At 41.1% G+C, this 14,307-nt stretch overlaps 1 protein-coding gene across 1 annotated transcript in view; it reads right to left on the bottom strand.

The window, feature by feature from the left end:
* LOC126149128 (uncharacterized) overlaps positions 1-14,307 on the bottom strand; it is a 163,759-nt gene that overhangs the window by 65,693 nt on the left and 83,759 nt on the right. Inside the window, exon 4 of the mRNA XM_049915796.1 lies at positions 187-381. Within this exon, the coding sequence (XP_049771753.1) occupies positions 187-381 (195 nt within the window). The remainder of the gene's footprint in view (positions 1-186; positions 382-14,307) is intronic.

Below are 14,307 nucleotides of genomic sequence, written 5' to 3'. Positions count from 1 at the left end.
AAAGCAGCAAGATGAAGATGGGCGTGATGAGAGGGAGCTATATCCTTTAAGAGAGGATAACTGCCCAGAATGGCTGATTAGGCATTAAGAGACAATTCCTATAGGAGTCAGCTTACACAACTGCTGGAAATACTGAAATGTAATATTAAGTGATTATTGAATGTTTGTACTGAATAACATACTTACTTAATATCTCCATCACCGAACAAGTAGAGAAGCCCATCTCCCAGCCACCCTTTCATGTGGTATTTTGCATTTAATGTGATATCAGGAAAGTCTATTGCTACAATTAATCTGAATCCAACAGGTTCGTAAGAGGCATTGAAAACTACATAGTCCAATATATTTTCGACGACAATGTCAGTCAGGTTCAGTATGAGCCTGTAACAGTAAGAAACAGATGTTAGGATTATTTATCTGCATCAACCACATATAAACGAAACTCCTCTGTAAAAGAGCACTGGTATTAGATTCTCAAGTTGTGACACAGAAATGAAAGAATTTTTTTGTCAACCTTGTGACCTGTATGTGCACCATATATCGCCCATTGACCATCACAGTAAATGTTATACAGAGAAATAGTTCATAGATTAACTAAGCAGATGGAAAAGCAAGCAGCCACATGACATATCAGCTCTTCTGAAGTGTGTTTTGATGTTATGTTAGAAATTAACAGGTAGAGAAAAATAATTTCTATGTGAAGTTTGGGATTTTGATTAAGTAATCTACATAAGAAATGAAAAGATTGCAATATGTGAGAATAGTTTGTTATTGTTGAAATTTATTGATAACATTAAACACCACAGAGTCTGACATATCATAAGTTTGTTACACAGTAGTGTAGACTGACGTTTGTGAAAATATTTAGGTGTGTAAGAGAACTACCTGAATGAAATAAACTTCTACTTGAAAAATGAAAATTGAAATCACACTTGTATTATAATTCAAAGGTCGCTTATTCAAAACATGCTACAAGTTTTGACATGAAAGAGCGTTATCTTCAGGCCCCTGTATATGGAAACACATGGCATGAAAGTAAAGTATAATGTGAGTACAGGAACGAAAATCACATTTTGTGACTAAAAAGGAATAAATCGTATAATGAAATTATATAATATAAAAACACTAACAGTACTCACATAAAACACAGTTCAACATCTAATTTATACTGCTTAAATTTTTTTCTTTTTTTCAATAATTAATTTAGCAGAGGGGAGCCCAAGCATACAACGAATTATACTGGCAAAGCAACCGAAGTCATGTATATCAGGTAAGCAGAAAACCTATGAATACAGGATGTACGATAAGAGAACGAAACAACCTAATAACCTGAAAACAAATAAAAAATTAATGAACTAACGTTCACTGTATAATTTAACACCACTGAATTAATACCATATATGCTCTAACGACCTCCAGCACATAAATAATGTAAATCACAGTCTAAAACTTAGTATGAAAATAACGTTGAAGTCACAAAAACTGTAAACAGATGCTCCACTGATATAAGTAGACAGCAACCCAGTCTTATCCCAAAGGCCCACGAACATACTAACATAGAAAATGTGTAACTTGTGGAAGTAAAATGCCATAAGTATGCACTATCTCTACAATAAAAACGAAACAAGTTATTAATGTTTCTACTAATTCCAGGAAATATAATGGACATAAAACAATGTTGCCAATATTAGTACCATCCACCATCAATATGTACCCATAGGGTCAAAAGTAACATACACAATACACATCTATGAACAATTACCAAAGACCGTTTCATGTTGCAAATCCCCTCTTTATACAGTATATAGCAGTAGCCTACAAAATAGCCTAGTAGAAGTTAGTCAGAAACACCAACAGATATATGAATAAATATACACACAGAGGACCATGAGTGTAGAAACTTCTATATGGAAATCCAATGGAATGAACCATGAGACACATATGTATTAACATACAAGACAATGAAATCCGAAGAAGGGGATCTCAGACAATGACTTACACACAATTGACAAATGCTGAGCACATCCTTTCATGTCCTCGAAAAAAAGGTGGTGCCATCTGTCCCATACCCAATCGCAATCTACATGGGGTTAATTTATTTTATTTTATTTACAATTGAGGAGCAAATCTCCAAGGTCATGGAACTTGTCAGTACATGAAATTACAACATAATAGTAACAACAGATAAATATAAAATGTTTATGAACCCTAAATACGTCAAGCTATAAGTTTAGGTAAACGCAATCAACAATACAATAATTATCAGCTTAATTTTTCAACGAACTCCTCGACAGAATAGAAAGACTGACCCATAAGGAAACTCTCCAGTTTCGATATGAAAGGTCGTGGATTACTGGTAAGAATTGAATTCTGGCGGTAGCTTATCGAAAATAGATGCAAGCAATATACTGCACACCTTTCTGCACAAGAGTTAAGATATTCAGATCCAAATGCAGGTTTGATTTCTGCCGAGTATTAACCGAGTGAAAGCTGCTTATTCTTTGGAATAAGCTAATATTGTTAACAAGAAATGACAGTAAGGAATATGTATATTGAGAGGCCAGTGTTAAAATACCCAGACTTACGAACAGGGGGCGACAAGAAGTTCATGAACAGACACCACTTATTGCCCAAACCACCAGTTTCAGAGCAAAAAATATCCTTTTAGAATGGGAAGAGTTTTACCCCAAAATATAATACCATGCGACATAAGCGAATGAAAATAAGCAAAGTAGACTAATTTTCGTGCCGAACAATCACTCACTCCAGATACCGTTCGAATAGTAAAAATGCCAGCATTAAGTCTTTCAACATGATCCTGTTTGTGGGCTTTCCATGACAGTATACTATCTAGCTGAACACAAAGAAATTTGAACTGTTCAGTTTCACTAATCACATGCCCTTTCTGCGAAATTAAAACGTCAATTTTTGTTGGATTGTGTTTTAGAAACTGTAAAAACTGAGTCTTACTGTGATTTAGAGTTAGTTTATTTTCTACAAGCCATGAACGTAGGTCATGAACTGCACTATTTGAAACTGAGGCAATGTTGCACATCACATCTTTTACTACCAAGCCACTGTCATCAGCAAACAGAAATAATTTAGAGTTACCCATAATATTAGGGGGCATATCATTTATATAAATAAGGAACAGGAGTGGCCCCAACACTGATCCCTGGGGCACCCCCCCTCCCCCCACTTGACAATACCCCACTCAGATCCCACATCACAGACATTCTCAACACTGCAAATCATGACCTTCTGCTGTCTGTTGATAGAGTAAGACGAACCAGTTGTGACATACTCCCCATATTCCCTAATAGTCCAACTTCTGGAGCAATATTTTGTGATCAACACAATCAAATGCCTTAGTTAAATCAAAAAATACGCCTAGCGTTCGAAACCTTTTGTTTAACCCATCCAGTTCCTCACAGACAAAAGAGGATGAAGCATTTTCAATTGTTAAATGAGGTCTAAAGCTGAACTGTACATTTGACAGCAAATCATGTGATATAAAATGATCAATTATTCTTACATACTCAGCCTTTTCAATAACTTTAGCAAACACTGATGGCATAGAAATAGGTAAAATTGTTTACATTACCCCTTTCTTCATTCTTATAAAGCAGCTTTACTACCGAATACTTTAATTGTTCAGGAAACTGACCATTTCTAAACGAAAAATTACAAATATGGCTAAATACAGGGCTAACATGTGCATCATAGTATTTTAATATTCTGCTAAGCACTCCATCATATTCATGAGAGCCCTTAGTCTTCAGTGATTTAATTATTGACTCAATCTCCCCCTTGTCTGTATCACAGAGGAGTATTTCAGACATCAGTCTCGGAAAGGCATTTGCCAAGAGAGTTATATGATTTCCTGTAGAAACTAAATTTTATTTAATTCACCAGCAATGCTCGGAAAATGATTGTTAAATACTGTACATATATCTGAATTATCACTAACAGAAATATTTTTACTACGAACTGACTTTATATTGTCGACCTTGTGCTGCTGACCAGACATTTCCTTCAGAACTGACCATATGATTTTAATTTTATTCTGTGAATTAGCTATTCTATTTGAATACCACATACTCTTTGCCTTCCTAATAACATTTTAAGCACCTTAAAATACTGTTTGTATCTTGATTGTGACTACTTCTAACATTTTGATATAATTCCCACTTTGCTCTACATGATATCCTTATCCCACTAGTCAGCCACCCGGGCTCCCTATTACTGCTAGTACCCCATTTAGAATGTTCTAAAAGAAAGCAGATCTCAAAGGGCATAAGAAATGTGTTAAGGAAAGCATTATATTTATTATCTTGTTATCAGCACTATAAAAGTCCTGCCACTCTTGTTCCTTGACAAGGTTTAAAACACTCTGTTGCTGTTGGATTAACTTTCCTACATTGTTTGTAATTATATGCGACATTTGTTTGAGTACAAAATCCTTTTAGTGTTAAAATTTGTGCATCTTGGTCTGAAAGGCCATTCACCCTCATACTAACAAAATGCCCATCCAGTAATGAAGAATGTATAAAAATATTGTCTATGGCTGTGCTACAGTTACCCTGCACCGTAGTTGAAAAAAAAAAACCACATTCTGCATCAGATCATAACATCCTTTTTCTTGCACCATCAGATACAAAATTTATACTGAAGTCACCACATATAACTAATTTATGGTACTTCCTATAAAGGGAACAAAGACCCCACTCTAGCTTGAGCACAAATGCTCTGAAGTCAGAGTTAGGAGACCTATAAACAACAACAATTAGAAGTTTAGTTTCACTAAATTCAACTGCCCCTGCACAACATTCAAATATCTGTTCAGTGCAGTGCCGTGATATGTGCATGAACTCAAATGGAATACTGTTTTTCACACACATAGCCACTTCCCCACCCCACAAGGATCTCCGTGAAAAACAGCCAGATCATCTGTAACCTGTGTAAAGGGAGCCCCTGAACTTTCAAATTATTTAGGTGGTGCTCTGATATACCAAAAATTTCAGAGTCAACATCTATAAGCAGCTCACTGACTTTATCTCTAATACCTCATATTTTGATGAAATATGCTAATTCCTTGTCTACTTGGAAACATGAAGTCCTCTGAAGGTGAGCCCTTAGTTGGAGGGACTTCCTTTAAGCACGTATACCTATCAGCTTACTTCAATCTAAAAAAGGTGCTGCTCTAACACCAACTACTACAGCAATTTTTCCATGCGTGATCTCACCACCACCCACTACACTGTCACCCATAAGCCTTGCCAGCCTCCCTTTCCCATACCTATTGAGGTGCAGGCCATGCCTTGTGAAACCTGGTCTACTGATAGACTCAAGCGGCACCACTGAAATGTGACCCATACCCTACGCCAACAGCGCCTTCTCCAGCCCTTTGTTAACACCCCTTACAGCCACATTAAGATGAGGCTGATCATAATGCTGAAACAGTTGCACGAAATGCAAATTAGTGCCACCAGTTTGAATAGCTCTCTTTACCAGATGACCACCTACATCATATTCCCTGTCATTATGAAGACTGTTCCCTGCTCCACCCACTATCAGTACCTGATCCTTCTCTGTAAAATTCCTACATAGCTCTCCCACGCTGTCAGTCACTTGAGCCAGTCCTGCACTAGGCTTCACAGTGCTGGTGACCTGGTACTCACTCCCCAACACTTCCTGCAACTGCTGGCCCACACCTCTACCATGGGAACTACCTAGAGGCAGAACCTTCCTTTTAATGTTAGACATTTACTAGGCCTCCTAACTGCTGAGGACTGCTGTATGTTCCCTATATCTACAGCTACAAGAGGCTCCTCTCCATTCAACTTTGACAGTTGGTCAAATCTATTGCATATACGCAAAGTACATATAACTGTCTGAATACCTCCTTCTCCTAGCTGCCTTCTTGCCAACTGCCAGTTCCAATTCCCCACCACCCTTCACCCTGCTCAACCTATCTAGTTCCTCCTTTGAATGTTGTAACTGTACATGAAGGGCACAGATCTTACGCTCCTGCTCCTCTATCAACTTATTTCCATGATTCTTCAGTTTCTCTCGGAGTATTTCTTGCTCGGGTGTACTGCTGGTTCATAGTGTCCAACGGGCACAACTCAGTTCGTCAGCGCACCGGACGATGGCGACACGTCTGATCGCCGAAATATTGTGCCCGTTGCAGACTATGGACCAGCAGTACACCCGTTGACTGATCGAGCAACTTATTTCTACTACAGACTCTGCATTACCAGGAAGCCTACTGCGTTCCCCCCGATGAAAATACTTTGAACAACTCCCACACCGTAACCCACTACTCACAAACCTTCGACAGAGCCCACACTTCTCATTCATGGTAACATTTTACAGTCACTGAAAAAAAACTATACACGCTACCTAAGTAATTTATAGAACTAACAATAGCGGTCTCGAAATTCTCTGTCTACTAAGAAGGCAACTGCTTGTATTAATACTATTACTCACAGGTAATACCAATACCAACAAAATTACAGAAAATTATTAGCTAAAACCAAAAATTCAAGCTGCTACTGGAACACTCGAAGAAGTTAAAACACTGAATGAAAATATTACTGAAATGAAACAATAAGAAACCTCAGCTGGAAACTAAAGCACGAAATTTACTAAACGACTTCAACGCACAGAAAACTCTAAAAAACACAGCGAGCGAACGTTTCCAAAAGTTTATTAAATTGTTATTTCGCCCCAAACAGCACGAAACACCGCTGAAAACTATTAAATTTAATAACTGTATAACAGTGCGCAAATAACTTTTTCAGTACTTAGCTTTATACCCGCTACAGCTCCAACTGCACGCCGCAAAATGTAAATACACTACTGAGGCAGGAGGCTTGGACGATCGACGTAAGCCCACTCACGAATAATAGACCACTCGAGTCAATAACACAGGAAGAAAGACTTTAATGAAAATCCACTAATAAGTTTCCTTTACAGCAAATATTAACACAGATAAGCTTTAAAATGGGTAACTGAAGACTAAAAGTTTATAAAATATTGACAAGCAATTTTAACAGCAATTTTAACAGCAATTTAAACAGTAGTCCATCACATGTGACGTCACACCAAAGATGTGAAAAGATTAGATATTAGACGAAATGCATAATTCATACACTAAAGCTCTAAGCACCTTAACTACACGTTGATAGTGGAACACCACTGTAAAACCAAATTGTGCTCCCAAAAGGCACTTCATACAGTGAAACTCAACACTGAACCCCTCCCAGTTACTAATGAACTAGAGTCAAAACCATACACTTAAAGCAAAAGTGCCAGATGAAGCCATTCATTACACTGCATAACATCAATGGCAACAAAGTCACAACTGAACACTACAAAAGCACACACAATGTAGTAAAAAGGGCGAAACAACATACGAGACAAACGACATGCTCACACACCTTAAAAACGGGAAGTGGTCATTAAATATCCAGACCAAATGGTCCAAACAGCTATCCATTACCACACACTGGGAAACTTTTAAGTAACACACCTAGTAACCATAAACTACTGCGATCATTTGAAGCGTGCCTTCTACCCTCTACATATGCCCCTTCACCGCTGCCCCGACGTATTCCTATAAGTTAAAGCCCAAACTGTATGCTGTGTAGAAGGAACACTTGCGTCTTTATTTAGACACCTTGCCAGTGGGAACTCCGTTTCTGCGGTTGTGAAGGACGTAATCGCCAGACCAGTCGCGAAGGCCACCACTGCTCAGTCTGTGGTAGCCCACTAAGAGCGAAGCCACCACGCACCACTGTCGTCTCCTAAATGTATGGCGTGCGGCTGGTCCCGGCGGAGGTTCGAGTCCTCCCTCGGGGATGGGTGTGCGTGTGTTTGTCCTTAGGATAATTTCGGTTAAGTAGTGTGTAAGCTTAGGCACTGATGACCTTAGCAGTTAAGTCCCATAAGATTTCACACACATTATTAAATTCCATTAAATGTCTGGCAGCCGGCAGTCAGCCCACCATCCGTCGACGACAGCTCCGTGCAAAGGGACACCACATGCGTAGTACCGATTCCATAACCTAGTGCGAAATGGAGTGTAGAGGTTCCAATTATCAAAACTACAACCGCAACCGGCATGTCCTGAGTTAACCGACACGAAGCTATAACAATGCAGAAGGCACATTTGTACTTCACACAAATGACAGGTAGTGATCATCATCATCATCAGCATCATCATTTAAGACTGATTATGCCTTTCAGCGTTCAGTCTGAAGCATAGTCCCCCTTATAAAATTCCTCCATGATCCCCTGTTCAGTGCTAACATTGGTGCCTCTTCTGATGTTAAGCCTATTACTTCAAAATCATTCTTAGCCGAATCCAGGTACCTTCTCCTTGGTCTGCCCCGACTCCTCCTACCCTCTACTGCTGAACCCATGAGGCTCTTGGGTAACCTTACTTCTCCCATGCGTGTAACACGACCCCACCATATAAGCCTGTTCGCCCTGACTGCTACATCTGTAGAGTTCATTCCCAGTTTTTCTTTGATTTCCTCATTGTGGACACCCTCCTGCCATTGTTCCCATCTACTAGTACCTGCAATCATCCTAGCTACTTTCATATCCGTAACCTCAACCTTATTGATAAGGTAACCTGAATCCACCCAGCTTTCGCTCCCATACAACAAAGTTGGTAGAAAGATTGAACGGTGCACCGATAACTTAGTCTTGGTACTGACTTCCTTCTTGCAGAAGAGAGTAGATCGTAGCTGAGCACTCACTGCATTAGCTTTGCTACACCTCGCTTCCAGTACTTTCACTATGTTGCCATCCTGTGAGAATATGCATCCTAAGTACTTGAAACCGTCCACCTGTTCTAACTTTGTTCCTCCTATTTGGCACTCAATCCGTTTATATCTTTTTCCCACTGACATTACTTTCGTTTTGGAGATGCTAATCTTCATACCATAGTCCTTACATTTCTGATCTAGCTCTGAAATATTACTTTGCAAACTTTCAATCGGATCTGCCATGACAACTAAGTCATCCGCATATGCAAGACTGCTTATTTTGTGTTCACATATCTTAATCTCACCCAGCCAGTCTATTGTTTTCAACATATGATCCATAAATAATATGAACAACAGTGGAGACAGGTTGCAGCCTTGTCTCACCCCTGAAACTACTTTGAACCATGAACTCAATTTACCGTCAACTCTAACTGCTGCCTGACTATCCAGGTAAAGATCTTTAATTGCTTGCAAAAGTTTGCCTCCTATTCCATAATCTTGTAGAACTGACAGTAACTTCCTCCTAGGAACCCGGTCATATGCCTTTTCTAGATCTATAAAGCATAGATACAATTCCCTGTTCCACTCATAAAACGTCTCCATTATTTGCAGTAAGCTAAAGATCTGGTCCTGACAACATCTAAGAGGCCTAAACCCACACTGACTTTCATCCAATTGGTCCTCAGCTAATACTCGCACTTTCCTTTCAACAGTACTTGAGAAGATTTTATCCACAACGCTGATTAAAGAGATACCTCTGTAGTTGTTACAATCTTTTCTGTTTCCATGTTTAAAGATTGGTGTGATTACTGCTTTTGTCCAGTCTGATGGAACCTGTCCCGACTCCCAGGCCATTTCAATTGTCCTGTGTAGCCATTTAAGACCTAACATTCCACTGTATTTGATGAGTTCTGACTTAATTTCATCCACCCCAGCTGCTTTATTGCACTGCAATCTATTGACCATTTTCTCCACTTCCTCAAATGTGATCCTATTTCCATCATCATTCCTATCCCATTGTACATCGAAATCTGAAACATTACTGATCATAGTTTCACCTACATTGAGCAACTCTTCAAAATATTCTCTCCATCTGCCCACAGGATTCACCAGCAGTTTTCCTGACCTGTCCAAAATACTTGTCATTTCCTTCTTACCTCCCTTTCTAAGACTGCTAATTACACTCCAGAATTGTTTTCCAGCAGCTTGACCCAAAGTCTCCAACCTGTTTCCAAAGTCTTCCCAAGATTTCTTCTTGGATGCTGCAATTAAGAAGAAATCTTGGGAAGACTTTGGAAACAGGTTGGAGACTTTGGGTCAAGCTGCTGTAAACGGGGAGTGAAAATTAATAAAATCTGAAGAAACCTACAACTCACACATACGTTCTCCCTGGAACCTTAAAAAACTAGACATGCCACGTTCTTTCTCCTGGCAAAGGACACTTGTATGGTGGCTCTGAAGCCAAAAGAAGTAGGTCGAGGTAATATGCTTGTAAAACTCACCACAAAAATTTCTGTGTGTGAAATGGACAGTGGCTGGATGCTTGCTACAACGAATATTGTACCGAAAATATTAAATTTTGCGTTAAAAACTGTGAATATCCGTTCAATTATCACATAAAGGTGTACACATATTTTTTCAGTCTTCAGAGAGAATGCATAATAGCCCCGAAAAGTTCGAGTAGAAGCTAAGTGAATGGTACTATAGAGGCTGCACCAGTATTCCAGGAGTGCCAACACGGGACATGATAGCAACCAGGTAACTGAATTTCACATCTATGGGCTCCCATCTCCCCATATGTTCCATCCTGCACACATGACATCAGATGTTTACTTATGATTTGTAAATTGAGACAGTTGATATGCATACAAAAAATTGTTGAATGTATGTGAGTAATGTGTGGCAGTACTGTCCGGGTTAGTACCTGTAGGGCAACGTCATAGAAATAATGTTACCCTGCTTAGAGGTTTACTGTATTGGAATGTAACATGTGAATAAATGTGAATTTATAGCGGAGACTACTTCCTCAGTTTTCTGGTGGATGAGCTCTATAAAGTTTCTTAAGAGAATTCCATAATATCTGTACATAGTTTTGGTGACGTGCATCAAGCTTCTGAAAGTGAGTACACTATATGGTATTCTCATTATTGATGTATATTTTCACTGTTCTTAGGTGGGTTTCCATCTACACTGATGTCCAATTTCCATCATACCAAGCCATATGTACAATGAAAGCCGGTGTTAGAAAATAATACTCTCATCCACCAAAAGAATGCGTAGGTCACTGTGGTACATTTGGTTAAGAATCATTGACAGCTGGTAGCGATCCAAAGTTGCCAAGCGACCTACTGTTTGAATCTATTGAACCTGCTACTACTACTACTACTATTACAATCGGTGGTATAATTGATCCACACTTGTACATGAACTATTAAATCACGTTTTCTTGTACAAGCACCCTTAAAATTAATCAGAAATAAGAGATTCGGTGTGTGGGTGGTGTGTGATATGTAGTATGTGTGGTGGGCATTGAGTGTGCAGCATGAAGTGTGTTAGGTGGGTAACGTGTGGTTTTTAGTGGGTGTGATGTGTGTATTTTGTCATCTGTGGTGTGTCTTGTGCTCTGTGCTGTGTTGTCTGTAGTCATCTGTGGTACTTGGTGAGTTGTATGTTGCTTGTGTATTATGTGTGGTGTGATATCATGTGTGCTGTGTCTTATGGTATGATGTGGTATTTGTATTTGGTGTGTGTTGTAGTGTTTGGTTTGGGGTGCATGTGCTGAGATGTGATGCGTGTGGTGTTGAAGACTGTGATGCTACTTCTGCTGAACCCCACACCTAGGAAAAGTGACTATATACACGTTGCAAACTTTCATACACCTAATTGTTGAGCACATCTTATATCGCTGCTGCTCATTCCCTTTCCTATTCCACGCGCAAATGGAGCAATGAGAGGACGATTACGTAAGAGCATGAAGATATCTGGTCAGATGAATTTTGCGGAACGTCAACAGCGGCAGAAAATGGTACAATGAGAGTAGGATTCGTTATGATCAGGCACAGAATGTGTTACTATGGACATTTCAGTGATAGTGTTGTTCTGTGCATTAGCTGTTCTCTGTCAAGTAACTTTCAAGCATTCAAATGTAACGAACCTATGCGACTTGTAGTCTGCAATATGGATTGCTATGTAGGTTTTGAATCTCTACCAGAAATGGGAACACATTAACGTGATAATTGAGTGGATTCGAGTGTATTCGGCGCATATTCAACGATTTTCTGCACGCATGGAGACAGCTGGTCTCCATTCTTAAATCCCATGGAGATGTCTGATGTCATGTGTGCAATGTGAAGATGTAGATTGGGTACCAGTTTCTGCAGCCTGTCCACTGGTTTATAAGAAGACAACATTGTGCGTCTAGAAGCTGGGGAAGTTTGCTGAGTTTTTAAAGCTGGTGATATAACAGCATTTAAAATTCTTTTGTTATGTAGTTAACTCATGTGTAGACTATATGGAACTCGATTTCATAGACTCCAACAGTGTTTATGACTCTTTGGTCAATCTACTGAATGTATGAAATGCCTGAACGAAGAAGGAGATAGCAACCAGGCTACGATTTATATCTACAGTGTTTGCATCTAAAAAAAACAAATACACTCCTGGAAATTGAAATAAGAACATCGTGAATTCATTGTCCCAGGAAGGGGAAACTTTATTGACACATTCCTGGGGTCAGATACATCACATGATCACACTGACAGAACCACAGGCACATAGACACAGGCAACAGAGCATGCACAATGTCGGCACTAGTACAGTGTATATCCACCTTTCGCAGCAATGCAGGCTGCTATTCTCCCATGGAGACGACCGTAGAGATGCTGGATGTAGTCCTGTGGAACGGCTTGCCATGCCATTTCCACCTGGCGCCTCAGTTGGACCAGCGTTCGTGCTGGACGTGCAGACCGCGTGAGACGACGCTTCATCCAGTCCCAAACATGCTCAATGGGGGACAGATCCGGAGATCTTGCTGGCCAGGGTAGTTGACTTACACCTTCTAGAGCACGTTGGGTGGCACGGGATACATGCGGACGTGCATTGTCCTGTTGGAACAGCAAGTTCCCTTGCCGGTCTAGGAATGGTAGAACGATGGGTTCGATGACGGTTTGGATGTACTGTGCACTATTCAGTGTCCCCTCGACGATCACCAGTGGTGTATGGCCAGTGTAGGAGATCGCTCCCCACACCATGATGCCGGGTGTTGGCCCTGTGTGCCTCGGTCGTATGCAGTCCTGATTGTGGCGCTCACCTGCACGGCGCCAAACACGCATACGAACATCATTGGCACCAAGGCAGAAGCGACTCTCATCGATGAAGACGACACGTCTCCATTCGTCCCTCCATTCACGCCTGTCGCGACACCACTGGAGGCGGGCTGCACGATGTTGGGGCGTGAGCGGAAGACGGCCTAACGGTGTGCGGGACCGTAGCCCAGCTTCATGGAGACGGTTGCGAATGGTCCTCGCCGATACCCCAGGAGCAACAGTGTCCCTAATTTGCCGGGAAGTGGCGGTGCGGTCCCCTACGGCACTGCGTAGGATCCTACGGTCTTGGCGTGCATCCGTGCGTCGCTGCGGTCCGGTCCCAGGTCGACGGGCACGTGCACCTTCCGCCGACCACTGGCGACAACATCGATGTACTGCGGAGACCTCACGCCCCACGTGTTGAGCAATTCGGCGGTACGTCCACCCGGCCTCCCGCATGCCCACTATACGCCCTCGCTCAAAGTCCGTCAACTGCACATACGGTTCACGTCCACGCTGTCGCGGCATGCTACCAGTGTTAAAGACTGTGATGGAGCTCCGTATGCCACGGCAAACTGGCTGACACTGACGGCGGCGGTGCACAAACGCTGCGCAGCTAGCGCCATTCGACGGCCAACACCGCGGTTCCTGGTGTGTCCGCTGTGCCGTGCGTGTGATCATTGCTTGTACAGCCCTCTAGCAGTGTCCGGAGCAAGTATGGTGGGTCTGACAACCGGTGTCAATGTGTTCTTTTTTCCATTTCCAGGAGTGTATTAAGAGTATCACAAAGTACATTACCTATGTTCCAGCCATAGATTCTTTGACAAATAATAAGAGCGTTCTCGGTCCCAGTTTCAAAACCTGCCGCTGTTCAAATTTTCAATAAAAATAATCAGCAATTGCAGCCAAAGAAGAAGAAACCCTCATTCTGCCTTTAAGGCACATCCCAACTTGCGGTGGAAAATGACTCTAAGAGGCCGAAGAAATGGCATTAACCAACAGCACGAGGATGCACAAGGGAATGAAAGCTACAGCATTAAAGACACGTAATGTGTATCGAGAGGACATGCGTCCTGTAACTGAAAAAGTGTCGCGATGATCTCTTCTCTCTATTGGCAAAAGATTCCCGACTAATCTCCTATTCGAATCTCCGAGAGGGAACTGCGAAGGGGGATGGTGATCATGAGAAAAAGATTGAATAACCAACGAATGGATAACGTTCT

This window comes from Schistocerca cancellata, chromosome 2 (genome assembly GCF_023864275.1).
Source record: "Schistocerca cancellata isolate TAMUIC-IGC-003103 chromosome 2, iqSchCanc2.1, whole genome shotgun sequence".
NCBI lineage: Eukaryota > Metazoa > Arthropoda > Insecta > Orthoptera > Acrididae > Schistocerca > Schistocerca cancellata.
The sequence above is the reverse complement of the archived record's forward strand: the minus strand, read 5'-3'. Positions and strand labels throughout refer to the sequence as shown.